Source organism: Myzus persicae, unplaced genomic scaffold (genome assembly GCF_001856785.1).
Source record: "Myzus persicae strain clone G006 unplaced genomic scaffold, MPER_G0061.0, whole genome shotgun sequence".
Lineage (NCBI taxonomy): Eukaryota > Metazoa > Arthropoda > Insecta > Hemiptera > Aphididae > Myzus > Myzus persicae.
Window position 1 is genome coordinate 258614 of NW_019102182.1, and position 26937 is coordinate 285550.

At 30.4% G+C, this 26937-nt stretch overlaps 3 protein-coding genes across 5 annotated transcripts; 1 reads left to right on the forward strand and 2 right to left on the reverse strand.

The window, feature by feature from the left end:
- Positions 1-1375: 1375 nt before the first annotated feature.
- LOC111031487 (sestrin homolog) lies at positions 1376-12395 on the forward strand. Of its 3 annotated transcripts, none has more exons than XM_022311448.1 (7): positions 1376-1405; positions 7767-7946; positions 8085-8267; positions 9960-10140; positions 10293-10531; positions 11341-11676; positions 12297-12395. In XM_022311448.1, exons 1-7 carry the CDS (start codon positions 1391-1393, stop codon positions 12384-12386), a joined length of 1224 nt encoding a protein of 407 aa, XP_022167140.1. In that variant the 5' UTR covers positions 1376-1390; the 3' UTR covers positions 12387-12395. The 3 variants fall into 3 exon arrangements, with proteins under 3 accessions (XP_022167140.1, XP_022167143.1, XP_022167141.1); XM_022311451.1 differs by lacking the exon at positions 1376-1405 and adding an exon at positions 6502-7123; XM_022311449.1 differs by lacking the exon at positions 1376-1405 and adding an exon at positions 6504-7111.
- Positions 12396-13054: 659 nt separating this feature from the next.
- LOC111031480 (methionine aminopeptidase 1D, mitochondrial) lies at positions 13055-14651 on the reverse strand. Its single transcript, XM_022311440.1, has one exon. The coding sequence runs from the start codon at positions 14472-14474 to the stop codon at positions 13503-13505; it is 972 nt and encodes a 323-aa protein (XP_022167132.1). The 5' UTR covers positions 14475-14651; the 3' UTR covers positions 13055-13502.
- A 732-nt stretch (positions 14652-15383) lies between these two features.
- LOC111031479 (ras GTPase-activating protein-binding protein 1) lies at positions 15384-25980 on the reverse strand. Its single transcript, XM_022311439.1, has 10 exons — positions 25575-25980; positions 21296-21454; positions 20579-20879; positions 20269-20511; positions 19476-19680; positions 18333-18481; positions 18094-18262; positions 17720-17859; positions 17511-17654; positions 15384-16415 (listed from the first exon to the last, which is right to left on the reverse strand). The coding sequence occupies exons 2-10, from the start codon at positions 21391-21393 to the stop codon at positions 16194-16196; spliced, it is 1671 nt and encodes a 556-aa protein (XP_022167131.1). The 5' UTR covers positions 21394-21454; positions 25575-25980; the 3' UTR covers positions 15384-16193.
- Positions 25981-26937: the final 957 nt, after the last annotated feature.

Genomic DNA, 26937 nt, shown 5'->3' on the forward strand with positions numbered 1-26937 from the left:
ATGTTAGACAGTCAAAAACAGTATTTGCAAGTTGCAGAGTTAATTGGAAATTACTAGGCAGATACTTGTAATGTTTAAATGATTTGGAACTCGGGGATATTTAGTTATTGTTTTGTTCAAAAGTTTACAACCTCGTGGTTTATTTTATTTTCAGAAATTACCATTTGTGTAAGTGTAATACAGTTGACTACGGTCATCTCAAACTGAATATTTACTTAAAAAATAAAATAATATATTTTAATTCAGTAGTAAAATATTAATCATTATGATTCCTATTTCCTGCAGTCTTTGAAGAGGGGTTAGTTTTGCTAAAGTCTTATTAAAGTATTATAATATAATCTATCAGACTATCATGGAAAAATAATAAAGATATTCCTACTAATTTAATGAAAAACGCATGATTGTCAGATTCTGTATTCAAAATTTGAATCAAATAATTTACATAATTGTTTATTAGTAGGACTCTGATTTAAATGATTTAAAAATCATCACAAAATGATTTTAAAAATTGCCAAAAATGTATCTTATCTCAATAATGCCCTTAAAATTGATATATACAATATATTATATATATATATATTTAATGCAAAATGTATATTTTCAAAATGTTATAAAAATGTAATTAATTAATTTGAACAATTGATGCGGTGACAGTGATGTTGATTGTAAACACATGACAAGTATATCTGTTAGGGCTTATTATGCAATCTTCTAAACATACCAAAATACATACAAATATGCATTAAAACTTATAAAATAACTGAACAATGCTAAAAAAATGCTTGAAAAATTTAAAAACATCCAAATATGCCAAACAATGCAAAATAAACGTTATACCGTTATAGTTATTTGGCAAAACTTGGGAAGCATTTCTTATGGATCACACTAAGAAAGATGCACTTTGCATTGAAAACTGGGTCCTATTTATTAATATGACCGTGAATAAAATCTAAAAAAAAATGTATTGTTATGCTTTGAGATCTTGGCAATTTATTGATAGAAAATTATTTTATAGATACTTTAGACTCAAGAAGTCTAGAGAGTGGATATTATCTAATAATTTTTTTTTTCTGAGGGGAGAAGTTAAGCACCACCCGATCACTACCTATGTTTCCTTAGATTTCCATATCTCCTTATAATTAATGTACTATATACCTCCATTGTATACCTAATCTGTTTAGAATGATTCATTAGGTACCTACATACAGAGGCAACTTGAAACCATTGACATTATATACCTATTTACTTTGAACTATCTACTGTTGAGCCTTTGAAACTGATAAAGTTGAACATTATCTTGAAATGTATTAGACAATAATATTATATTCAATTAGGTGTCTTTCAGCCATCAAAGTTACATTAAAAGCCTGTACCCACTACCTTCACCACGATGGATGAGAACAATGTGAGTATTAATATATATTATTTAATTTGTACATTAAAATAAAGTAGGTCTCTATACAATAATGCCGTTATTTCTCATGGAAAATATTATGGTACATTGGTACCCTATATATATACATACTTGAGAAAAAACAATTTTATGTACGTATACGGTATACATAATCTACAGTCACACTCTACATGTATTAACTATCTTTAATAATTATTTTAACTTATTTATTTATTTATTGATATTCCATATTTCTCTTTGTATTATTATTCTTTTATTATTAATTATTATTAATATAATAATACTATTGGTATCAACTTAAGTTATAAAACCAATATAGACACATAGGTATACATCACAATATAGTTCATAGAATTTTATTTGCCTAACCTAACTAAGGTTAATATTATAAAATATAATTTAGTCATTTAGTGTATACTATAGGTGACTACATATAGGTACTTGATGAATAAAATAAAAGATGCCATCAAAAAATAAAATGTTTGATTATGTTTGTTTTGTATGACTAATTACAATTATTAATTATAATATACATATTATATATCTATAACAACTAATCAAATAACAAATATATCATCTAGTGTATTGCTTTTAATGATTCTGCAGAATCTGCATGATAACTGTACAAGTACAATCATTAATCGTTCATGGCTAGAATATAGTGTCTAAAATGTTTAATTTTGTTTGTGTGTTGCGGCGTGTATGCCGTGTTCGTAAGATAACAAAAAAAAATCTTGAATAAATGTATTAAAAAAAATAAGTACAATTTTTATCAATAATAATATTATCCGTTTATGTGTATTAGCAGAGTATGTGACACTAGACAAGTGTGTCAAAGAAAATCAGATACTAATTGCTTAAAAGAAGTACCAGATTTAAGTATTGTGTAATTACTAATCACCAATATATAATAAATGCCTACTAAACACATTATAATTTATTGGAATCTTTTTTAAAGTTTATCCGATAGGACTTTATGAGTAATGATGTACTGATGTAATATAGGGGAAGTACTATGATAACTCTTAAAATATAATACGATTCAACACGGAATATCCAGAGAGTATGTTGTTGGTAGTTTTTTCTTTTAGAGAAACTATTATATAAGTCTTATTTTGTATAGCTATTAGCTAAATGGCTATTGTCTATAAGGTAGGTAATTATGGGTTATAGTCAATACTGAAAAAATCAAAAATCAAATTAAACTCTTCAATGTAGATTGTAGGTATAAAGTAGCCAGTAGGTACCAATAATAATCGATTTCTTATTATTATAACCTTCAATAGTGACATAGTGTGATACACCGATACACGAAAATTATTAAGCCGTAGGACACTTATACATACCTAAAAATAAGATAATTGTAAAGTGTTGACAATAATAAGATAGGTATTAAAAATTTTAGAAACCCATAAGATCTACTCAGAATGTAAAATTAAATAATAGTTATTTTTATACACTATACAGACATTGTTTTGTTTAAACTTTTCAAGTCTTTCAATACCTATGTAAAAAAACGATGCTGCTGCAAATTATAATATACTGATTGTATAATAATGTTTATAATATACCAACTATTTTTATTTTTGTGAAAAACAAGTTAATAAATATACATAAGTACTTACTTACATATCTACTTAACGCGATAAACATGCTTTACCATTAATATTAATTATTTAAATATAATTTGCTCTTTGCACATGAAAACAATATAATGCGCTACCGTGTGTTCGAGTCAGTTTTCAGACCAAGGTTCTTGGTTGATCTGATCAAAGATGCGAATTGCAGTTTACTATAAAGCTGAATTCACAGAGAGACAACACAATTAAAACAAAACAGTGTTTGTATTTAAAAACAATTCATATAGTCCCGCATTTACTCCCGTCTGAGATAGGGAATGGGATTGGGATTTCGTTTTGTTTTTGTTTACTTGTCTTTTGACTTTTATTTCGTGCTGTGAACGCATCACATCCTATTTATTTTTTACTTCGTGTGTACCTGTATATACCTGCAATCAAAGCAATTTATTAAGATTTAAATAAAAACCTTAAACATATTGAATTTTAGTTAAGCTTTTCAAATATTATAGCAACCTTTAAAGTTAAATCATTTTTTTGTATTATTATTGTTACATAAAAGCGCTTATCTTAGAAACATAACGACATTTTTAATAATGATGAAATGACGTAATGCATTAAAAATACATTTTCTCAATTATTAATAGGTAACCTACCTACATATTACATATGAACAACACGACGACGACGATTCGACCTTTAACAGTAAACATGTATTATTAAAATTTATTGTGATGATGTCAGAACACTATTTGTTTACTGCTCTCTCTGATCCACGTGTAACATTGCAAATTTACGTTCAGCAGAACCGATTTTGTGCTGTTGGCTTTAATAAAGTGAATTGACCTATTATCAAACTTCAAGATAAGAACTTTATTTGTGTTTACATGTTGACTTTTTATGATATTTCAATTATTTTTCTGCTATATGTGAGCAATTTTAAATTGTAATGTTTTGCATATACTCATAATTTGCATTATGACTAGGTATTTATAATTTATATTAGATCAATAATCATGGTATGCATAAAATTAACATTTTATTCAAAATCGATTGTATATATTGCATTAAATATTCAATCCAATTTAACAGATTTTAAAAAGAAAAACAATTTTTTATGAAAATAGTATGAGAAGCATCCATTCATAGCATGAAAAAAATTGTTCAGTTGTATTTTTCCGGCTGATTTAATTCTAATTTTCTATACGAGACACAGGTAATGAAGGTGTACACAAGCTGAGTATTTGAGCGATATGACAGACCAGTCCCTTTAGCACATGTATTAAAAATAAATTTGTACTTAACTTCGACACGAACATCTCTTTCATTGCATAATAGCTTTTGTTAATAATTGCATAATATAAACATTGATTAAATATTATACATAAATATGTATAATTAGTATAATAATTATTTTGTAATTAAGTATACAGATATTAATATCATCTACGTTTTTTTCCATATGATTCGGTTAAGACGCTCTAGAGCAGGAGTCGCCAACCGGTGGTCCGCAGAAAAATAGCTAAAAATCAGCTAGAAATAAGTAGAGCTCTACGACATGTAGTGACTACATTGGACCCAAAATTGCACAAAATAAATTAAAATAAAACATTTTTTTTATTTTACGTATGTATTTTTTTATATTAATTTGGTGTAAAATCTATCAGTAGTGGAACCTTATTCGTGTAAAAAGCTATACGTAGTCCGTAGAATTCAGAGTATAGTTTTAGTGGTCTGCAAGGTCCAAAAAGTTGGCGACCGCTGCTCTAGAGAGTTGAGTCCCTTGAAGTCTGAAGAGGGTCTTAATACAGTTTTACTGTATATGCATGAATGTCTAGACTTTTTTATAACCTTAACTATATTTTAATTTATACATATATAGTAGTATAATATATATATTGGGGACAACATGTTTAACTTAGTTTAATTTCTGATATCGTATTTCGACCGTTCAATATTTCATGATGAATTTTATGTTTTATTAATTTTTATCTAAAAAAAATTTCTACTTATATCTAAGATTGAAACATTTACTACAAGATTTCTCATAAGATTTTCTGTTTTCGTCAAAACAAGTTTACCGGAAATAGTCAGACTTAGTAGTCATATTAATTTTGTTGAGCGTTTGAAAATTTTTAAGACATTAGATGTTCACCCATAAATTATTAACTATTTATCATTGTACGATTTTCTTGTTTTATTGTAATTCAAAAACGAATTATAGATAGAAGATAGAACCCATGAACAAGTAAATACTTGAAATTTTTAGCTTTTCAAGATATACTAATTTTTTGTCAAACATTTTTCACTGGGTCAAAAAGCTTGAAAATTTAATACAAGGTTCCTCATAAGTTGGTATAATACTATGATAGATGTTCAAAAATATTAAAGACACATACCTAAGCATTTAAAGTTAAATATTGACAAAATTCTACAAAACAAGAAAATTTTCAATTTATATCGTAGCTCAAAGTTAATAAAATGTTCAATTTTCACAGCTAAGGATTGAACATTCAAATCATAATTTTTCGTAAGTATTATATATTACACTGCAACCAAAATTTTTTAAAAACATGTAAATACAATTTTTTTTATTCATATATTAAGTTCAAATTTGGACGAAATTAGATATTTTAACAAAGAATAACGATTTTAGTGATTTCGTTGTGATTTAAAAATATTAATTGAGAGGACTTGGAACTTTTGAAGAAGGTAGCCGGTAGGTACAATTTGACATTTTCGTCCAATATTTTAAAATTTTTTTTTGGTTTCAGTATAATAGGTATATATTTTATACACTCAATGACATTTTCAAACGCAAGTTTTTTGGCAAACATTATTTCGACCTACTGTCTTTTAGTATTACCTACTACTAGTAAAATAAGTACTTTAATAGCCATTAGCCATTAAAATAGGTACAATACATAAAATATACTTGTGTAGCAATACAGACTGACAGGCCGTCTTTGCTCAGAATCGTTTTCCGTACAACAATGATTTTATATTCAAATCCAACACATCCATTACAGTGACCCACTCGACGCCTACTGTATCGCACAGCGGTACCCACTTGCCCACCTTTTTTATTATTGATTTTATATTTTATTACGCATAATATCATGTTCAATACACATATTATGTACAATGTACATAGTAAACAACGACTAAAAAAGAAGCTCGGTGGTAGGGTACCTACGCTGAGTTAAACTCGTGTACATAATATTACATTATGTTGTTATTGTTATTCGTTTTTTTTTCTTTTTTTACAAACAAGTGATAGTAAACACTTATCGTCGTAAACACCATCGTTGCACCGCAGACTAACATTTAATATTATGATACGTTATAAATAATAATAATAATAATAATAATTATTATTACTTATATTTGATGAAGTTATTATAATAAAAAATATAATATTATATTATTTTAAATCATCACGACGGCGGCGTGTTGTTATCGTCATTATCATCGTCGTCGACGCTGCCGCCGACGGATCATCATCATCGGTAGAAATCACGTAATGCGCGCGCGCGCGCGACAACAACACCGCCACAGTGCCGCGACCGCACCGAGCGGCGAGTACCGATGTCCAACTACTGTCCAAGCAGTTCAACCTCCAACGCCGCGACATTGTTGTTCGTTACACCGAAACCCGTAAACGCTGTCAGTCCGCACTCCGCACTCGTAGTCCGTGGACGGTAGGCATACCGCGGTACCGTCGTACCATAGTGAGAACTACACGGTTGATCGCTAACCGTTCGTCGCCCGCGCAGCTTTGAGCTCACACCACGGCCCTCCCCTCCCGCCGACGATCGCCGCAGCCCGTGCCCGTCTACGCGATCTACGAGCAAGATTTCGTCAGCTGTTAGCGGTTAGCGGTTTCCGGGGTGTCTGCCGTGCCCACCGCGAGTACCGACCGCTCGCGCGTTCTCCGTTTTCCCACCGTGTCGGTTGTTCTTTCGTCGCGAAAACGGAGGTCCCAAACAACAACGATGAGGGCCACGGCGGGACGGCGGCGCGAAAAACTGCCAACGGAACAACGGCACCGCTCGCCGACGGCGGTCCCGTGCGGCCGCCGGACTCGACTGAAACACAACGGGACGCGTCGGCGGAGGCGGTAAGCATACCGGTACATGGGCTGATGAAACCGCGGGATCGAACGATGTTTTTCTGTCCCCTGTTTTTTTCCTCCCCCTTCCCCCCCCCAAATCTTCGAACTTTTGACTAATTTCGTCCCAACAAATCGTTGGCCAAATTGTACCCAGATGTAGTTTGTGAATAGGAGTACAAAATCTGTTCTATTGTTTAATGCCGTTGATTTACAAAAAGTGGACTAGCTTAATACTGAATAGGTTAGGTTTCGTGACATCACCGACACTTCATTTCCATCTACCTAACGACCGTATAGTTTCTGTTTTTTTTTAAATTGTTGTCGACGCGTAGACATTGCAAGATGTTGAATGATGTGCCCGTAACAATTTGCTGCGTATAGGATTTCATTTCATACTATTGTATTATGCAACACCCAAATTATGTTTTGTTTATTTATGATGCACTAAATTGCATTCATTATCAATATTACCTAATTCCTTCGGGTTGAACCATATTGTCTTTAAGAATGTTTGTTTTCTCCTCGACAGTATAAAACTACTAACACAATCAGCAAAATAATTGTGATGCGTTAACATTCTAACTATTTTGAAATCTGTTGTTAACACCTACGGAGGTGCACTAATTGTTTTAACCTATTCAACTTTTTTTTACATTTTTAGGCAGACATTGAAATGGATCATGGGATATCAAACGCCAATACAGTTTATGGTTTGGACCATGTGACCAATATCATGAAATTTCATAGCGCATACCTCGAGGATTTTCTGAGTTTGCAAGAATTTATAATTTATAGAGAAGGTCCATTGCCTATTCAGTATCGGCACTACATCGCAATTATGGTAAATATACTACAATTACTTTTAAATAGTATTTTGCAATTGTTTGCAATCATGACATTCAGACATTCAATATTTAGTTTTTTATTTTTCTTCAGTTATTTATGTTTATTGTATTTTAACAAGTATACATTTTTTTAGGCAGCTGGTCGGCACAAGTGCACTTATCTAATAAATTTTCATAAAAAACAATTTTTGGAACATAATGGTGACGCTAATTGGTTGAAAGGCCTCTCACATGTGCCTCGTAAACTTCGTAATTTATATGAAATCAACAAGATTTTAGCACATCGACCTTGGCTAGTAACAAAAGAAGATATCCAAGTATGTATTCAAGTTAAAATATACTAATTAAATGTCATGTGTTATTCTTTATATGAATAATTTAATATATATTTTTATTGCTTCGATTGATGAAATAATTTTACTTTAAATTACCCACGTATGATTTTTAATTTATAAACCTATTGAGACAAATATGTTGATGTGATGAAATGTATAATTTGTTTTTTTATAATACTATGTAGAGTAAATGTAATCAATAACAGTTAAATGTATGATACTACTATACGTAACTTATCTACAAAAGTATGACTTATCTTTAGGTGGTTATAAACATACATTTTAAAATGTATCAGCATATTTTTAACATGAAAAACAAATATTAATTTATGTTTAATATCTCTATCAAGTGTGTACAATAATAATTATAATCTGTTCAATACACTGTGATGTATTGAAGTGGATGAAGGGTACCTCCGTCTAATTATTAGTAATGAGTTAACATACACTTCTTAGTTATCAAAAATTAGTTCAAAGTATTTATACTGTTTTCATTATATTTTAATACGATTTCAACAATAGTTCTGTCAAGTGTCCACATTGTGCTATGTATCCATTATAATTTGACCAATAAAAATGTCTTTTGTAGTCAAAACCAATTTATTGTACCTACCAACAAGTATAATCAATTATGAAATAATATTAAAAATAAAATATAAATTATAATATTATTGTACTCTGAAATAATTAATTTTTCTAAAATTGGTTTATACTTTGTACTATGGGCGTATACTTCAGTCAGGTGACAATGATGTTATCTTATAAGTTAAGGTTAGTTCTAACAATAAAAATATGAATTCCTATGATTTTAAGTAAATTGTGTTCAACGTCCAAAATGTAGTCTGATGTCTCATAAATATGTTCTTATTTTGTAGATTATATCTTTGAATAGTAATTATTTGTTAACAGTAATTATATTATAAAAAAAATAATTCTTAAATGATAATATTTTAGAAGTTAAAATATATTTTTTGATCTATCGATGTTTTGTAATGACTGTTCTTACGTTTAAAACATATGAGTTGTTCATGCAAAAAAAAAATGCTGATAAAAAAATAAATGGTTGATAAGTTTTTATTCGAGTTTATACATATCAATTGTATAACATTTTGTACCAATAAAAAAAAAATACTTTGTTTAATAATATCTATACCTCTACAATTTTAATTTAAAATGTTCTAATAACATTAATTTGTATGAATTCTGAACTGGGGAGTTGATGGCTATAAGGTGATTATCATTTATACAAAGAGTATTAATGATTTTTTAATTTGTCCCTTTAGGTCAGTAACTTAATGATTTAATTTATTGTGCAGTTTAATCTATTATTATGATAACACTTATTACTTATAAACATTAATACAGTATAATAATAAATGTAGGTATTTAATTTTTTTTAATTATTATTAATACCACATAATCATGAAGGTTTTGTTCTAATGGAACGTGTAAGGTATGCATACATTTTAATGTGGATGAAACAATTTAATCCTCATTTTGTTTGTTACAATATCACATATAAATATACAAACATATTGATACATAAATGTTATACCAGTTCAATGACAAATCATTACTCAAAATTATTATTTTTATATTTATAATAATTAACTGTATAGTAATTGCTGTCTTTAGCATGCAAGATAATTTACACTTATTTTATTTTTTTAATAGAAAGTCGTCAAAGGTCCGAACTCATGGTCAATGTCAGATTTAGGACATGCTCTCGTACTGCTTGTTCATTTTCATAGTTTGTGTAGCTTTGTGTTTGCTTCCAACTTAAATGATGAAATACCACGAGCTGTAAAAGTGACTAGTGTTTATTTAAGTCCTGGTAGCAAACCATTCTTAAGAGGTATGTTAATGTATCAAAAAATTATAATTAGTACACACAGTGTTTTAAATGTTTATGTTCATGATAAATTATGTTAACTGAAACTTTTATGTTCACCACCTACAAATCAGAATAAACCAGTGTTAATTTTATTTATTTAATATATATTCAAGGCTATGCCGATGATGGTCTTGAACCAATAGTGGAACGAATGAAAAAACTAAGTGAGCCAGCCTCAGAACAAGAACGTATACAGCGATATGAACTGGTTCAGAGTCAATTGTGTGACAGTGATACTTCTGCTGATAATGGTTTGGATCCAGATGTAAAACCTTTTGTTGAAGATTCTGGATATTCTTACTTAGATTGCTCACGTCGACAATTTGCTCAACAATCTTCATTTATTTTGCAGGTATTTACAATTAAAAGTGTTATATTATGGAACATTTTTAAACTTGAAATGTTGAACTGTTTAAATAAAAGTTTACCCTGTTGGCCTGTCTTAACTGAGCCTTATAGGAAATTAAAATAGTATTTTAGGGTATCCCTATTTGTATTATATATAACAAATTATATTTAGGTATAATAATATTGGTATTAAATTTGATTTTTCTTGAAATATTTGAGTTTGAAGTAGGTAGTTGATATTTAGTATTAATTTCCAACTTTCCAACAAAGTTTGGGGTGTTTGACTGTTTGATAAAGTCTAAGAACCCATCCATAGTATTTTTTAATCAGTACAACTTGCATTATGATTTAATTTCTGATTTAGAATAATTTTTTATTTAAGTTAACATACTAATTAATATTCAATTTTTAACAAATATTTTTCTATTAAATACATGTGTAATACATTAAAAATGTACAATTTAAGTTAATGACTTATTAACTATACTTTATCCCATTTAAGTTTACCCACTTTCACGCATGCATACTGAACTGCTGAGATGGTTAGGCTCTCTCTGGGTCAATACCAGGGACTTATTGATTGGTTTTTGTTAGTTGGCAATCGACATTATTTCTCATTTTTTACTGCCACCGCCATGTATATGAGAGGGGCTATTGACAGCGACCATTTAATGTTTGGTCAATTTAGTAAAGTACAAGGATTAGAGAATAGTTTATTGGTAAATCCAAGACAATTTAAGTTTAATTGTATAAGATAAGTAGTACTTAATATAATTTAATGATAATAATTCTTACTGTTGTTTCTATCTTTAGGAATTTTCTTGGGATCATCATGGTTATGAATTAACTAACCGTTTATTTAATGACATTGGATTATTATTGGATAAAAAGTTCAAGACTGCTTATAACATGACATACTATACAATGGGTGGTCGCCCTCACATTGATACTTCGAGATTCCGCAGAGCAATTTGGAATTATATTTATTGTATTTATGGAATGAGAAATGATGATTGTGATTATGAAGATGTTACACAGTTGCTTCAATGTCAATTGAGAGTATTTGTCAAGACTGCTACTTGTTACCCAGAACGTTTGAACAAAACAACCACTGAAAATGCCCTAAAACATTTTGAATTAAGTGAAAAGGTAACATATAACTAACAACAAAAGATAATAGTTTGTATTTTAAGTCTAGCAAAAAAAATTTAAATAATTTATTTATTTGAATCTTATGCATGTACACAGAATGCATTAGTGAAATGTCTTTAAATTTCCTAGAGGGCCCAAAAGGTTAGATTAACACTATACTATACTATAGGTTAGATTAGAAAATCTATTTAAACTTAATGCCAACTCAAAAACGTTTTTGTACCATTAAAATGTGTTTCACGAAATTAGAGACTCGACTGTAGCGCGGCCGGTGGTCAAAAATATTGATTTCAGTGTCGTTCAAACCTTGCAAACGCGTGGTTGATTTGAAATTACTGAGCGCTGTATGCGGCTGTTCAATATACTCCCACTTTTAAATGCACATTTTGAGTAGCCCTACTGATTATAGACCACCCGTCGCGCCACAGTCGAGTCTCTAATTTCGTAAAACGCACGGTTGGGAACCGCTGTTCTGTATAATATAAATTTTTTTTTTGCATACTACTCCAGTCGACTATTGCGCCTCTTTAAAGTCACTCTCTTTCTTGACTTTAGAAAGAAAAGTTTTACACATAAATTATTATTTATTTACCAATGTTATGTTACAATTGTTTCAGATTCATATAAATTTAATGATTATGGAAGCACGAATGCAGGCTGAACTTTTATTTGCATTGCGCGCTGTCATGAATTACATGATGCAGTAACCATTAAAATATATTTTTTATGACATGTTTTACAAATTTTTTTGTTATAATTTATCAGCATGTATACAATTTTGGTTATACGATTTATACTTGAAGAGAAACCATGATTTGTTCTCATATTTTTCTTTGCTTAACTTTTGTATCGGCTTAATTTAATCTATTTATTTCAATTCACAATATTTGCAGACATTTTCTATATTATCATTGTTTTTACAAATTTGTATTTTATATTAACTGAATATTTTATAGTTGTATTTTAATGTGATACTTTAATTTTATACCGATATTATACCATTTACAAAAAAATATATATTAACTATTATTGGATATTGACTAATTCATATTTTTATACAATTACTAAACAATTTTTACAGTTATAATTATTGTGTACAAGATTGTGTTACAATTTATGTTTTGTTTTCATTTATACTTGTTTGTTTGTATACTTTATTTTTATTCTTAAATATTTTTTTTTTTTTTGAATTAGTACAAATTTTAGAAATGTTAATCAAATTAATAATTGTTATCTACATACAATTTGAAAACAATGTATACACTTATTAAAGTCAAGAACAAAAAATAAAGTTAAATTATTTGATTTGTTTCATCGTTATTGGTAATCAATTAATATTATATATTTTTGATGTGTTCATTAAAAATAAAATAACGACAAGCTTAGAATTGTTTATTTATTACCCATCCAAGTAATGCATTAATCTTTTTTAAAACAAATAATAGCCACTATTACATCTGTATGTTTTGGCAAACTTACAGAAAAAAATCTGTGGTGCGAGTAAAAACTTAATCATTGTAACTGTGGTTGCATTAGTTTTGTGATGATCAAATCCAGGTTATAGGTACTGCTTACATTTTGATAAAACTGGTATATTATTATTTAATTAATTATACTCATGGGAACAACATATAAAAATAATATTACAAACAATTCTCAAATAAATTAAACAACAAATGATAATACAATTTTTAAATTTAACAACAATCAGTCCTTAAAATAATGATATTGTACTTGTAGCGGAAGATGTCTACTATAGAAGTTCATTGTTTATAATAGCAGTATAAAGGAATTCACAAACTACCATTGACCCTTTGAACGGATTAAACTGTTAAAATATCATATCCGTGATCGGTGATCAGTATTGTATGTTCAAATTGAGCTCCTCTAGAATCGTCGGTCGTCACTATGGTCCACCCGTCTTCTAAAATCTCTACATCGCTACCTCCTTGGCAAACTACCGGCTCCACAGTGAATACCATACCTGGTTTCATTATTCCCGGATAAGTGTGTAAAGTAGAATGGAAAATCACGGGAGGCCCGTGGAAATATGTACCGATGCCGTGGCCGGTAATGCTCGGCACAACACTGTGACCGTGTTGACGGACATATAACTCTATGGCTCTCCCAATGTCTGAAAAGCTTTTGCCCGGGCCACAGGCTTCTATGCCTTTGTACATGCATTGTTCGGCCACGCTCATCAGTTTTCTACCGCAGTCGTCGACATCGCCTACGCAATAGGTGGCGGCGCAGTCGCCGTGAAAACCGTTCAGATAGACAGACACGTCTAAGGATATGAGATCGCCGTTGAGCAGTGGCCGATCGTCAGGTACTCCGTGGCACACGACGTTGTTTATCGACGTGCAGACGGACTTCTTGAACCCGTTGTAGTTCAACGGAGACGGATATGCATTGTTGTCGATGACCAGATCGTGCACGAAACGGTCGACGTCGTCGGTGGTGGCGCCGACTTTCAACTGAGCCTTGGCGCTGTCCAGCACGAACTTGGCGAACTTGCAGCTCTGCCGGAGCATCTCGATCTGACCCTTGTTTTGGATTTCAGGTGGACAATCCTGGTCCGGCTCATCGACGACCATGCCGGTCTTGGCGTACGAGGGTAACGTGACGTACTCCGGTACCGTCCTGAGGTCGCTGACGGTTCCCAGGTGGTCTACTACGTCGTAGACACCGAAGTTGGTCTGGAATTTCGTCCACAGAGATTTTGACAGCCTCCGAGGTGTTGTCCCGTTGACGAACCACCGCCCGCAGACGGCCACGTTTTTACAGATATTCATGGTGATCACAAAAACGCTCGAACGCTGACTTGGCACGGAAACAGTTGTACGGGTCCTGGGTCGTAATTATTAACGAGCCACCCGTGAAAGAGGCGTGAGACCCATTTAAAATATACCCAACGACGTTTGACAGTGTTCATTCTTATCTTAATATATAAATTTCGAATATTATGATAATATTATCACGAGAGCTTCTCAGCAGCAGATAAGAACACTTCATCAAAAAATTTGAATTAAATAAAAAATTATTTTATTTTCGAATTCACCGTTGCCAACATAAAAAAAATAATCGATTTATGCCCCCGTAAGGGATGGTGAGGTATCACCACTATCACTTAGATCCCCGGGTAACAGGTAAAAAAGACCAAAGAAAAAAAAATACTGAAAAATAGAACAATTTCTAACAATTTAAAATATAATATCTATTTACGACTTCCAAGATGTGGCTGCATATTAACCACAAGATATTTTAACCCATGTAAGCATTATGCTCATTTGATTCACGTGTCTAACGTTGAGTGTACCCAACTTCTTATAAAAACGTTACTACTTTAATAAGTGTTCAATATTTCATACTTCACTTAATAAATATATTTTAGATATTAAAAAAAGGTTAATCTTTGTCTTTAATGATAAAATTGTATCACAAATGTAGTTCTAATTTTGTATAAGCTTATGGTATAAAAATAGTTGTTTTTCTTTCAAAAACACAAAAAAACCATAAATATATTGTGCAACAGCAAATAATGTCTGGTTTATAGCAGAAGGAAAAAAAAATAAAGATTTGGAAGTAAAAAATACTTGTTTTTTTATTAAATTTGTTTTACGTTAAAATGAACATTTTTTTCACAAAAAAATAAATAATAAGAAAAGAATAGGAATATTTTTTAAAAAAATGGAGGGCGGTGGTATAAATCATAATATATATTATATAGAACATCATAAAATCTTCATTGTAATTCCTATTGTCAAGGAAGCCCTACTAAAAAACTGATAGCCTATTTTTAGTCTTATAAAAATTACATAAATGGGCATTGTACTTAAGCGTTGTTGCTTGAATTCAGCACTTATGTACATCATATAAATACAACTAAATTACAAGGTTTAGCATTATTCAAAAAAAAAAAATAATAATAATAATAATAATAAATTAAGGAGATGGTTGAAAATAGTTTAGATTAGGTAGAAAATAACCTAATCTATGTATTTATAAAACAGAATGATTAAAAAAAGTTTTTGAATTTGTATAAAAAATGTTTTTTTTGTTTTTTTGTTTTTTTTTTTAAAATCATCCTGTTTAAAATATATATTTTTACACAACAAATAATGATGATTTTAATTTAGGTGAAGAATAAATGACTTATTTTAAATTAAAACAATACTTTAAGTATTTGTGAACTGAAAAAAAATATTTAAAACAATGTTGAAAAAGTTTGCTTGACTAGGTTTACGATTCAATACATGAATGATTTATATATTATGGACAAAGTCAATACTTTGGAGTTTAACACTATAAAAATGGATACATAGTAACAGGATGTAGATTCATAAACGCAGAGGAAATAAAATTTGAAGCTATCTAGAAAAAAAAACAGTATAAAATTGTAGTCTTTCTTAAATTCTGAACAGCGTCTTTATTAGGGATTTTTCTGGTCATCTTTAGTATTTATTGAAGTTCTTTTTTTTAAATATACTTAATTTTTATTATTATTATTATTATTAATTTTGACGCCTAAAGTTGTTGTTTCTAGGTCCTTCATTCTGGTTTCTGTTGAAACCTCCTCCACGGTTGCCTGTACGCATACCACCACGACCTAAACCACCACCACCACCACCACCTCCGCCGCCGCCACCATCTGAATTCACCATAGAACTTCTGGACTTATTTTTCTTTTCTTCAACATTCAACTTGATGCCATTTTCACCAGGAAGCATAATAGGCTAAACAAAAACAAATTAAAAATATTTTAATCATTTACACATATTTTTTAAAATTAATAAATATATCCATGTAACTTCAGAAAGTATGTTATAATAGATTAATTAAATAACGAAAGTATTAAAAAATGTTTAAAATAGTGTCACAGCTACAAGCAATTCAAACGTATCTAAGAGGTCATTATTTCACCCCTTAAATATAATATATATATATCAAGATTACGCACGGTTGTCGGATATATTATGGTAACCAATAATATGAAACAAAAATTTAAATATGTAGTCACATAATAATCAAATATTATATTAAGGGGATAAAAAGTGGGCATATGATGTGCATCATGGATTATAAATGTTCACTGCCAGTAACTATACAATTCTAGGAAACCAGCTCACAATATTTTAAGATTAGGTGATTTAAAAATATGGATCTCAAAAGTAAAATTGTTTTATTTTACGTAGCATACAACAGGTTGTAGAGCAGCGGTTCTCATACTTTTTTGTTCGCGGAGCCCTCATGTTCCTAAAAAAAAATTACGGAGCCCCCAAAATTCAGAAATGTCTATTTGAGACAACAATAATTCATAGAAAATGTTGTTGGTTACAAACAAATATGTGGATTTATAAATAGTTTACAGTTTGTCGTATACGCCGATAACAGGCGTTATTTAAACTTTAAAATAATACATATTGGTAAGGTCCAAATAATATTGAATACAAGTATAAAAATTAAAAATGTAACTAAAAAATAAAATAATAATTTAATAATTTGAATTGTATTAATACGGATGATACATGGGAGCCACGGAGCTCCTAGATTACTCTCGCGGAGCCCCAGGGCTCCGCGGAACACAGTTTGAGAACCGCTGTTGTAGAGCATACATTAGTGTAGCAAGGTTAAAAGAATTTTAAGTACAATAAAAACATGTTACACAAACAAATTATGCATGAAGGAATGTAGAATTGCCAAAAATGCATTAAGTGTACAATATTTAGGTGAACTGCGGCTTGTGATACTTTTAAAACTGTATTTTCACAAAAGGGGTTTGAATTGAATGAGTAGCGAGATAGTACAATTTTACTTAATTTCAAACTTACTCGACTCTTTAATACTTTATGCGCCGTATCTATGCTTTCAAAAATGACAAAACCAAAGTTGCCATTCATAGATGGATCACCAGTTTTGCTGCCTCCTTTCATTATCCGCACATCCAATAAATTACCAAACTTTTCGAATAAGTTCTAAAATCATTATTATTATTAAAACATGATATTAAAGAATTATTATTAAGTAGATGTACACATACACGTAAGTCGCTTTCTTGAACTTCGGGTGGGATTTTCCCAATAAATAATTGTTGTTCATCAGACTGGAACATACCATTGTAAGACCCTGATTGGTTACCTCTGTTAATCCTAGGGTCGTTGCCAGGACCACTGTTGTATCCTATACAAAATTAACAGTTAAAATATAAATATTAAAAGACAGCAAATCAGTGAGTGTGACATGTTGTCTTCATCTTAAAAAAGTAAACATAACACGTAACAACAAAGCAACATTTGGATTTAGCAGAATCAATTTTGTATTGTATGTATTCATATTAGAGTGGATTGACCTTTTATCAAACTAATGTAATGAAATGTAACTAACATAATGAAATTAACAAATTAAAATACTAACCATTTTCACGATTGTTAAAAGAATTTCTACTGGGTCTATCATTCAAATTTCTTCCACCAACTCCCCCACCTCTACCATTGTAGTTGTTCCTCACATTTCTATTAACATTGCCTCTCTGCTCATACTGGTTATTAGGAAAAGCGTTGCTTGAATAATCATTATTTCGAACCTAAATAGAAACAGAATGTATTTAATTGTGGAGAATTAAATATGAGTACAAAATCAAAACAAAAATATACCGGTGAAGTTGCTTTAGGTAAAGGTGATGAGTAATTTTGTGTCTGTACAGAAACTGGTGGAGGAGCTTCAGTATGAGTTTCTGATGATCGTCCACCTGACTTGAAGAGCTGTGCATACAACGGTTTTGGCTGATCTCCAGGCGAAACAGCTAAAAATTTAAAAGACATTTTATATTTCTATAAAATTATATTTTAATACTAAAACCCGATCTCGCTCGAGAAAAACGAGCAAATATAAAATACAGCAGTAAGTGTTCCTCAGTTTTTGTATAACACACACAGTTCAAGGACAAATGAATGTCAGTATAACCTATAGCTTTGTGAAATAATACTGTAAATTGCAATTTGGTATATTTTTGAAGGTAGTTTAAATTATTCTTTTAATTGTTCCGATATCTCTAAAAACAATCTCTCAGATATTTGTCAAAATCAATTGTATAGTTCTTGAATAAATTAAGTACAAACATACATCTGGTTTAAAGATATAGTTTCTTCAATCGAGATGTAGTGTAAATGCCACAATTTAGAACATGTTTTTACTTCATCTGCTCTTATCGTAACTTCAGCGATTCTGGCTTAGTGATGATAATCAGTCAGGGCAATTTATTTTACATATATAAGATATGTCAGAAAATATGTTTTATTTTAGGATTAAAATTATCATAAGGTTAAAGTCATCATCAACCAATACATCAAATAAATGAATTATGGACAGATTTATTCTACTCCTATTATTTAGTGCAAATATTATTATAGTCAACTGTAAATTGTTAAGATTTTTTTTTTTCATTACATATATTCATGATTTACTGACTTCAAATCATTATAATTTGTTTGATTTATTATTAATTTAAAATCTTGACTAGAGCAATACTCTCAATTTAGTTAAATTTACACAATATTCTAAAATGTATACCTATAGACAATTTCTTTAAGTCTTGTATAACTCTCTAATTTTTGTGTCAGCAAATTATGAATAAAAAAAAAAAATTAAGACAAATAAACATATTGACTTTACATTATAACTACTGGCATATAAAATTAATACCTTCATATCAGAATATTTTTACTTATATAAATAATAACTAGAATTTTTTATTTCATCCATAAATTTTAACTTAAATTTAAAATAAAATATTATACCTTCAGTAATCGGAATATCCTTCTTAATAGGTTCTTGATTTTCTTTTATATCCACATTATGATTTGTAGGTTCTTCTTGATGTTGAATTTTAGGTTGTTCTGTCAATATTTGGTTTTGGTTGTATGTAGGCTGAGTTCTAGGCACATTATTACTGGGAGGTATTATTGTAGGAGCCAAATTTTGTACCGGAGCAGTAACAGTCGGCTAAAAAATATTATATACATAGAGATAATTTTAATATTTTTAAATATCTATTAAACAAAATACAAACTAAATAATAATGTATGAATTCAAATACTCTGTAATTTTAAATTTAAGTTTTATTTTCTCAATTAATTCATCATTTTTGGTAAAATTTAATTTTATTAACTTATAAATACTAAAAATTGTATTTGAACTGAAAATACTGGTTAAATATTAACTTTAAAAATTAATAAATACCTTAAACTAAAAGTTAAGTTGTTATGTATAAAACATTACTTAAACCGCTATGGACCTATTATGTCTCCAATTATGAGGTACTGCGAACGTTCCTAATACTAACAAAATCCTCAAGTTCACTTAGGAAGATAACAAATGGGTGGGGGGGGCATTCATTTTGATATTCAAATACACAATACATAAAGACTTTTCAATGATAGTATAGTGAAGTATATTCACATAATTGTGTCATTAAGAATAGATTGTGTATACTTAAATAAAAGAAAAAAATGTAATATTCCCAGTTATTATAATACATAATTTTAATATCAGCGTATACTGTTTTATATGAATATATAATTTAATATTTACAATATGTTGTTGAACTTGAACAGGAATTTGCTCAGGCAGCAACTGCTGTACTGGTACCGAAGTTGGTATCACATTCAAAGCAACCCCATTTAAAGTCTGTCCTTGAGTTGTAGTATTGTAATAATTAACTTGATGCTGAGGTTGTTGAGTAACAGGAGATTGTTCAATTTCCCCGTTTTCTTCACCATCCGATTGTCCAGAATCTGCTTCATCATTCACATCATCTTCATTCAACATCACATCCTAGAAATACCACAATATTTGATTAAGTAACACAATATGTATTGCTTACTTAATTATTATTAAATACCTGGTAACGAAAAATGTCATTATGAACATAATACTTCTTAGGAGACTGAGCTGCCAATACAAATGTCTGTGCAAAACGACGCATTGGTTGCCCGCAGTTAGATAATTCACCAGTGACATGGACAACCACACCATTTCCAAGAGTGTTCTGTGAATCAACTTGCAAGATCTTAGCATGGCAGTCGCGAAAATTCAGTTCTTGAACTCGTTTATGAATTTCTTTTTGGCCAATACTGGGAGTCATGTCCCTGCTATATGGTTCCAAACCTCCGTGCACAAAATATGAGTCGCTACTATAGAATCTAAACAAATATCACATTATCCTATTATTATTATAGTAAAATATAATTGACTATTCATTAAAATTAAGTGGTATATGGGGAATTATGAAGAGGTGAACAAAGTTAAGATAATTAATGAATATCTAGTTCATAAGTACCATGAAGAATATGGAACAAAATCACAAAAACAATGTAATGTAGGCATAACATTAATATGTTATGAGAATAATTTGAAAAAATGATTAGAGTATTGGGAATTTGAAAATTCTTATAGACATGTTCAAGGACATCAAATGCATCTGCGTAGGTTCAGTTAATTAGTAATATTTTTCCGTAATAAAATAATTAAACTATGATAATATATTGTGTTTTTAAGTACACATAATTGAGCACTGTTATAGAATAACCATATATCTTGTATTTTTTTGAATAATTACCTATGCATGTGATGAGGCGATTGATTCAACATAGTGTAATATTGACGGACAAATTCACGTCCCACACTCTGTGGGTTTGGGCAACTGTCAGCAACCATTTTTATCGAGTAATATTTAGGTACTCAAAGGTAGTTGAGCATCAAAAATTGACAAAGAAACCTAAATACAAAAAATATTAAAACATTAAACTCACTAAATGTTTAGTCAATTCAAATTAATATAAATTAAGACATTTCAATTAATTATTATTATTTTATAGTAAATTTTTTTACTTCAGATTGATAAATGGCAAAATATTGATAGGTACTTGTCCATAATAAGCTTACAAAAAATTATATCCCCTCTATAGGTTATTTTCTTTGAAAGTTATAAGTTTCTTTGTTTAGGAGTCAGAGACTATTCCCTCCTGGATTATAATCAAACTGGCCAATGGCATACAATAACGCGTTTCTATTTCAAAAGTGTTAGGTTAATTTATTTGAAAATAATTAAGAAATATAATGTAAGACACTCATTTTTATATAACTTTACATTTTGTTACATAGGAATAAATAAAATAAAAGAGGTATACAATTCTTAAGAGCTAATAATGAACAATCACTAAAAATTTAAATTCCATACATTGTTGCTAGAGAACGGATTTGAATTTTTTGTCCGAATGCCCGAAACATTGCTTTTCAAGCACAAAAATCATTTCATACATCAAGAAATTAAGTAATGTAACTTTATTTTATGTTTTAAGTCATTTTTGTATAAGAATGAATAAAAATGTGATAAAAATTTAGTTAAAACTTATTCTTAAAGAATTAAGTGAAATATTATATATTTTGCCTCGTCATACTTCTATTTTTATTATTTAGTATGTTTTTATCGATAAAATTAAATTATTGTTGACACACATAGACACTTCGTTATATATATACATGCAAATAATTATATAAAGATAAGATAAGCTATTTATACCAATTTTTTCAACGTTAAAAATAATTTCAGGCGCACTTTTTTAAGACCTTTTCTTTAGAGCATTTAAATCCACCCCCTAATTATTGTTTTGTATAAATCCTAAATACAATACATACAGATTCCTGAACTTTTTAATTCTTTAATCTCAATACTTTGTGGTGTATATATACAATTAATTATGAATAAAATAAAATTATGCTAAAAAAGCATAAGATATTCACTATTCTTGAGCACTATTGTAACAGTGGCGAACCTATGACACGCACACTATTTTAGTGGCACACACAAATGTGTAAAAGTTTGTTAATATTAAAGTTTTTGAAAAAAAATTGAAGGGTTATCAAACTAGTTGACACGCAGGGAAAACAAAATCCAATAAAAAATTTTATTTGACACGGTGGTACAAAAAGGTTCGCCATTCCTGGTATAGAATAAAATAGATTAACATTTATGTATGTTTTAAACAATAATAACAAAAAAGATGAGTAAAACCTATTCATAAACTAAAAATATGATGGTCTGTTAATAAAGTTGTACTAATTAAAAAACACAAAATAAAAAATAGAAAGCTATAATACGTCAGGGTCTTGAAAATATAATTTTTTATCTTAAGCTTTTAGTTTTTTAATCCGTCCTTCACACCATAGTTATCTAATTCATCAATTTCACTTATTGTTCAAAATGTATGTGACAGATTGTGGAAATATAAATTAAGTAATGAAAAAAAAAAGCTTTTAGTTTTAAATCTTATTAAGAGGATGTTACTCAAGCGTTTGTTGTCTCCGTCTACACGTACTACATAAAACATTTTCGTTCACTAGTTTGAATAGTGTGCAGTTATTTTTGATATTAAGGTGAATTTAAGAATAATTAAACTTTTAGGTAAGAACTGCTTAAGAGTCGGCGGATTTTTGATATTTTCATTTTTAAGCTAGATGAAAGTATATGAAATAACACAAATCAAAAATGCTCATACCCCTTGCTTGAAATTAAAATATCCAAAAATCAGCTGATGCTTGATGATAATTTACACAACTTGCAATAAAGAACTGGCCCATCAATCAAAAAAAATACATTTTCCCCATACTCACGGACATATTTAGTTTACACGCTGGTCATTGACGATTTAGATTTTGAAATTTTTAACATAAAAACGTTATACAATGGAACTAATAGTGATCTGCTGAGTATAAAATTTACTTTGTAAGCCACTTGTAAGACGGAGACAACACACGCAGATATAACGTGCTGTAAGTAGAACATTAAATTTGAAAATATTTTCTTTGAGTATATTTAAAAGTTCTAAAAATCAAAATTTGAGTAAATCCATTATTAATGGAAAAAATGGGGGGTGAACACATACTTGGTAAATCACCCTGTATAATATAATTAATTAAATTATTATAAACACATATTAATTAAATTGTAAATAAATTGGACGTCTTAAAAATCATTCAAGTTCATTAATATATAAACGTCTCACTAAAATGAGTGATGTTTGGGTATTGTTCTCTAAATTTGAACATAAACGTGCATACATGAAAGACGTTCTTTCCAAACACTGATCATAGGTAACAAAGATACTTCTTAGTTATTATGTTATAATTTATTAGTTTTTTAACTAGCCAAGCTGCTTTGTGGACTTGTCTTACAAAGAATATAGATATTGTCTTTGGTAGTTAACCACATAAATAAGTGAAATATAACATGAAATAACCATATGAATTTGTAACAGAGACTTTAATAAACTAAAAATAAACTTGATTTACAATAATTGTACTTTAACAATTCTTTGGCTGATCAAATTTCTGAAGAGGATGTTTTTTCCTATCTCTGGCCCACACGCAACATAGACAACTTGCAGAATCATATTTTTGTGGTTTCGAGTATCTTAGAGTAAAATCACAAACGAAAAAATCAATATCAAATAATATTTTTGAGAGAATGACATATAGATTTGTCTAAATATTATCTCAAAATGGTTAAAATATGATTTAAATTTACAATTTTTATATTTTATTTTGAATTTTGAATACTCAATCAATAATAATAAAATATAAAACCAATATGTCATACCCTCAAAAATATTATCACCTATAATTTTTGTAAATAAGTGATTTTACTCTAAGGTCAGCCGAAAATCATTATCGATAACCAGAAAGCGTTTTATTTATGTGAGTCTGAGAGAGAAAACAAATATTGTGCCGACATCCTCTTAATGTAAAACTATCGTAGATATATAGATAGGTATTATATTAATTCCAATGAAAAATTCAAGGATTATTTGAACAACATGCACTACTAAACAAAACAATTTTATATTTATTATTTATGTATTATCTATGGATATTTATTAATAGCCACAGCCATGGTATAACAAATAGTTTGTGGTCACTGAAATATCCATTGCATATTTGCCTTTCTAAAGGCTAATTCAAATTGAGTATTAAAAAAATTTATAAATGAGTAACGTTATTCATGAAAATGACTAAATATCTATTTGGACACTGGGATTTTGATTTCATTGTTAATGGTTTTGAAATTAAATTATAGGATTAAGCATATACATATCATTAAATACATCTAATAGTATTATAACTATCAGTCATTTTTTTAAAAAAATATTTTCAAATTGAATATTAAAATTTAAAATGAAATCCAGAAATTCAAGTAGGTATAGGTACCATGAATACCTTTTTTTTCCAGCTATGAACCGACGACGCCGCGGGGACTGCTTGCGCATTACTTCCGAGATACCATGAGTACCTACAGTGATTTAGTATAACCCAAAACTCAAATCGGTAAGGTAACAAAAGTATGACGAATAACGCTGATTGGGAGAACAAAATCAGGTGTCAGTGCCAGATTTTGAGCATGCCTACGACTAATATCGAAAGAGACGGACAAATTGACGAATACGTTTGGTAAGGTCCGAGTAACGCTAAGTCAACAATGATATATTCATGTACAAAACAGTGAGAAACCGTTTTGGGAAATAATAATGTGCGCGCTGCGACGTCATTCGGCCGGTTCTGTTTGGACCCGGCGAACTCAAAAAGACGTTCATAGGCGTGGGGCGGTGCAGGGAGGCGGCGGCGGTCATAGAACAAACAAAAAATTGAAAAAGCGGTTTCACCTGTCGGCAAGTAGGAACTGTAAGCGACGGGCCAACATGCGGTCGTCGACGGACGGCGGCCGCGTACGGAAAGTCCGCGGCGCACATGTGCCCACCGGACGACGATGCCAAAAAATGCAACAATAACAATAATAATAATAAAAATAACAACGACGCCGACGATGGAAACTGCATACTTACGGGTTTTTTTTAAAACGGATCCGACGGCGGCGTGCGATCGCAAACGTGAGCCAAACAAATCAAAAAACGGGGAAAATTCTTGAGACGTTGACGGCGACGCGGACTACAACAAACTGAACAAACTGAAACGTCGTCTTACGTGTGAAGCGAGTATCGGTGAGAACTGCCGAGTGTGATTAATTTTTGGTGCGGCGTTTTGTCGCAATCGCAGAACAAGCGTGGATGATAGTCGGACTCGACAGACAACCGGTGAGCCGTGAGCGGACACGGTTCGTCGTGCTTGCTCGTGCGACGGGCGCGAAAAACGAAAAAAAAAAATAATGAGTAGGTGAAAAGATAGCGGCGGCGTTACGAACTGCTGAGGTTGGATTGGTGGCTTTCCCGTGAAGAAATCAACACAAAAAGAAAAATAATAATAATAAGAGAATAGAAATCCCTTCGCGACGTCGCTGTCGTCAGCCGTCGGCCCGGGTCGCCGGTACCGCCACCCGGCCGTCGCCCGACACAAAGCGCAGTGCGTCCAACACACTGGACCGCCGGTACCAACTCATCGGACATCGTCGGCGGCGGACGACGCGGTATTTAAATTCGTAAAATAAAGTGTAGATAATGGGTGACAGGTGTTGATGTGCAGTATTACAATATTATATAATATTTACAGACTACGGAGTCATAATATTTCAGTTTGAGACTAACTAGTGCAATCTAGGCGAGTTCGCGTAGAAGATGGATTCGGATTGGGCCGATTCGCGAAGTGGTCCAGCACCGGAAGTCTAGGGCGGATATCTACGGTGAGTTCGAGAAGACATCGAAATGGCGCCAATGTACATCTTTAATCGTGACGGAGAATCAACGTTGGGGGTGGGACAAAAAGTTCACTTACCGATTTAATAATACTAAATATCCTAACAAATCATTTCCAACAAAATAGGTATGGGTTTTATACCCATGTGGGTTGTTAGTTTAACCGCCGCAATCTCAGTCATTCTATTGTTTGCATGGTATGTGGTTAATCGGATATCCGGATATTTACCGACTGAAGAGGCTCCTGCATGCAAATCATCAATAGCCTATTTCCGTGTATTTGATTACAAAATGTTCACAACAAATATCAAAATCATAATATTATTTTGATGTATGAAAATAATTTCCCAAAAGACTGTTCAATGTGTTTAGTACAATAAAACAATTAAATTATCGAATTTGGATTTAAACCGTACCTGGGAAAATGATTATGGGTTAATAATAATTTTCAACTGAGTTAAGTTCAATTGATTTAAAACATAAGAAAAAAAAATTTAGTTAATAGTTATCCTATTTTTTTTTTAACTCAAGTTGAAAGAACTCAAGTTAAGTTGAAAGT

What these genes read in the sequence shown, in the direction of transcription:
- LOC111031480 (XM_022311440.1), bottom strand. Translation starts at nt 14,474, where the DNA reads ATGAATATCTGTAAAAACGTGGCCGTCTGCGGGCGGTGGTTCGTCAAC.
- LOC111031479 (XM_022311439.1), bottom strand. Translation starts at nt 21,393, where the DNA reads ATGGTTGCTGACAGTTGCCCAAACCCACAGAGTGTGGGACGTGAATTT. An exon ending in TACCTAAAGCAACTTCACCG is followed by an intron (nt 18,263 to 18,332) that starts GTATATTTTTGT and finishes GTTTCTATTTAG; the next exon opens with GTTCGAAATAATGATTATTC. An exon ending in ATAAAGTATTAAAGAGTCGA is followed by an intron (nt 16,416 to 17,510) that starts GTAAGTTTGAAA and finishes GTTTTTGTTTAG; the next exon opens with CCTATTATGCTTCCTGGTGA.
- LOC111031487 (XM_022311448.1), top strand. An exon ending in TAACAAAAGAAGATATCCAA is followed by an intron (nt 8,268 to 9,959) that starts GTATGTATTCAA and finishes TTTTTTTAATAG; the next exon opens with AAAGTCGTCAAAGGTCCGAA. An exon ending in AATCTTCATTTATTTTGCAG is followed by an intron (nt 10,532 to 11,340) that starts GTATTTACAATT and finishes TTCTATCTTTAG; the next exon opens with GAATTTTCTTGGGATCATCA.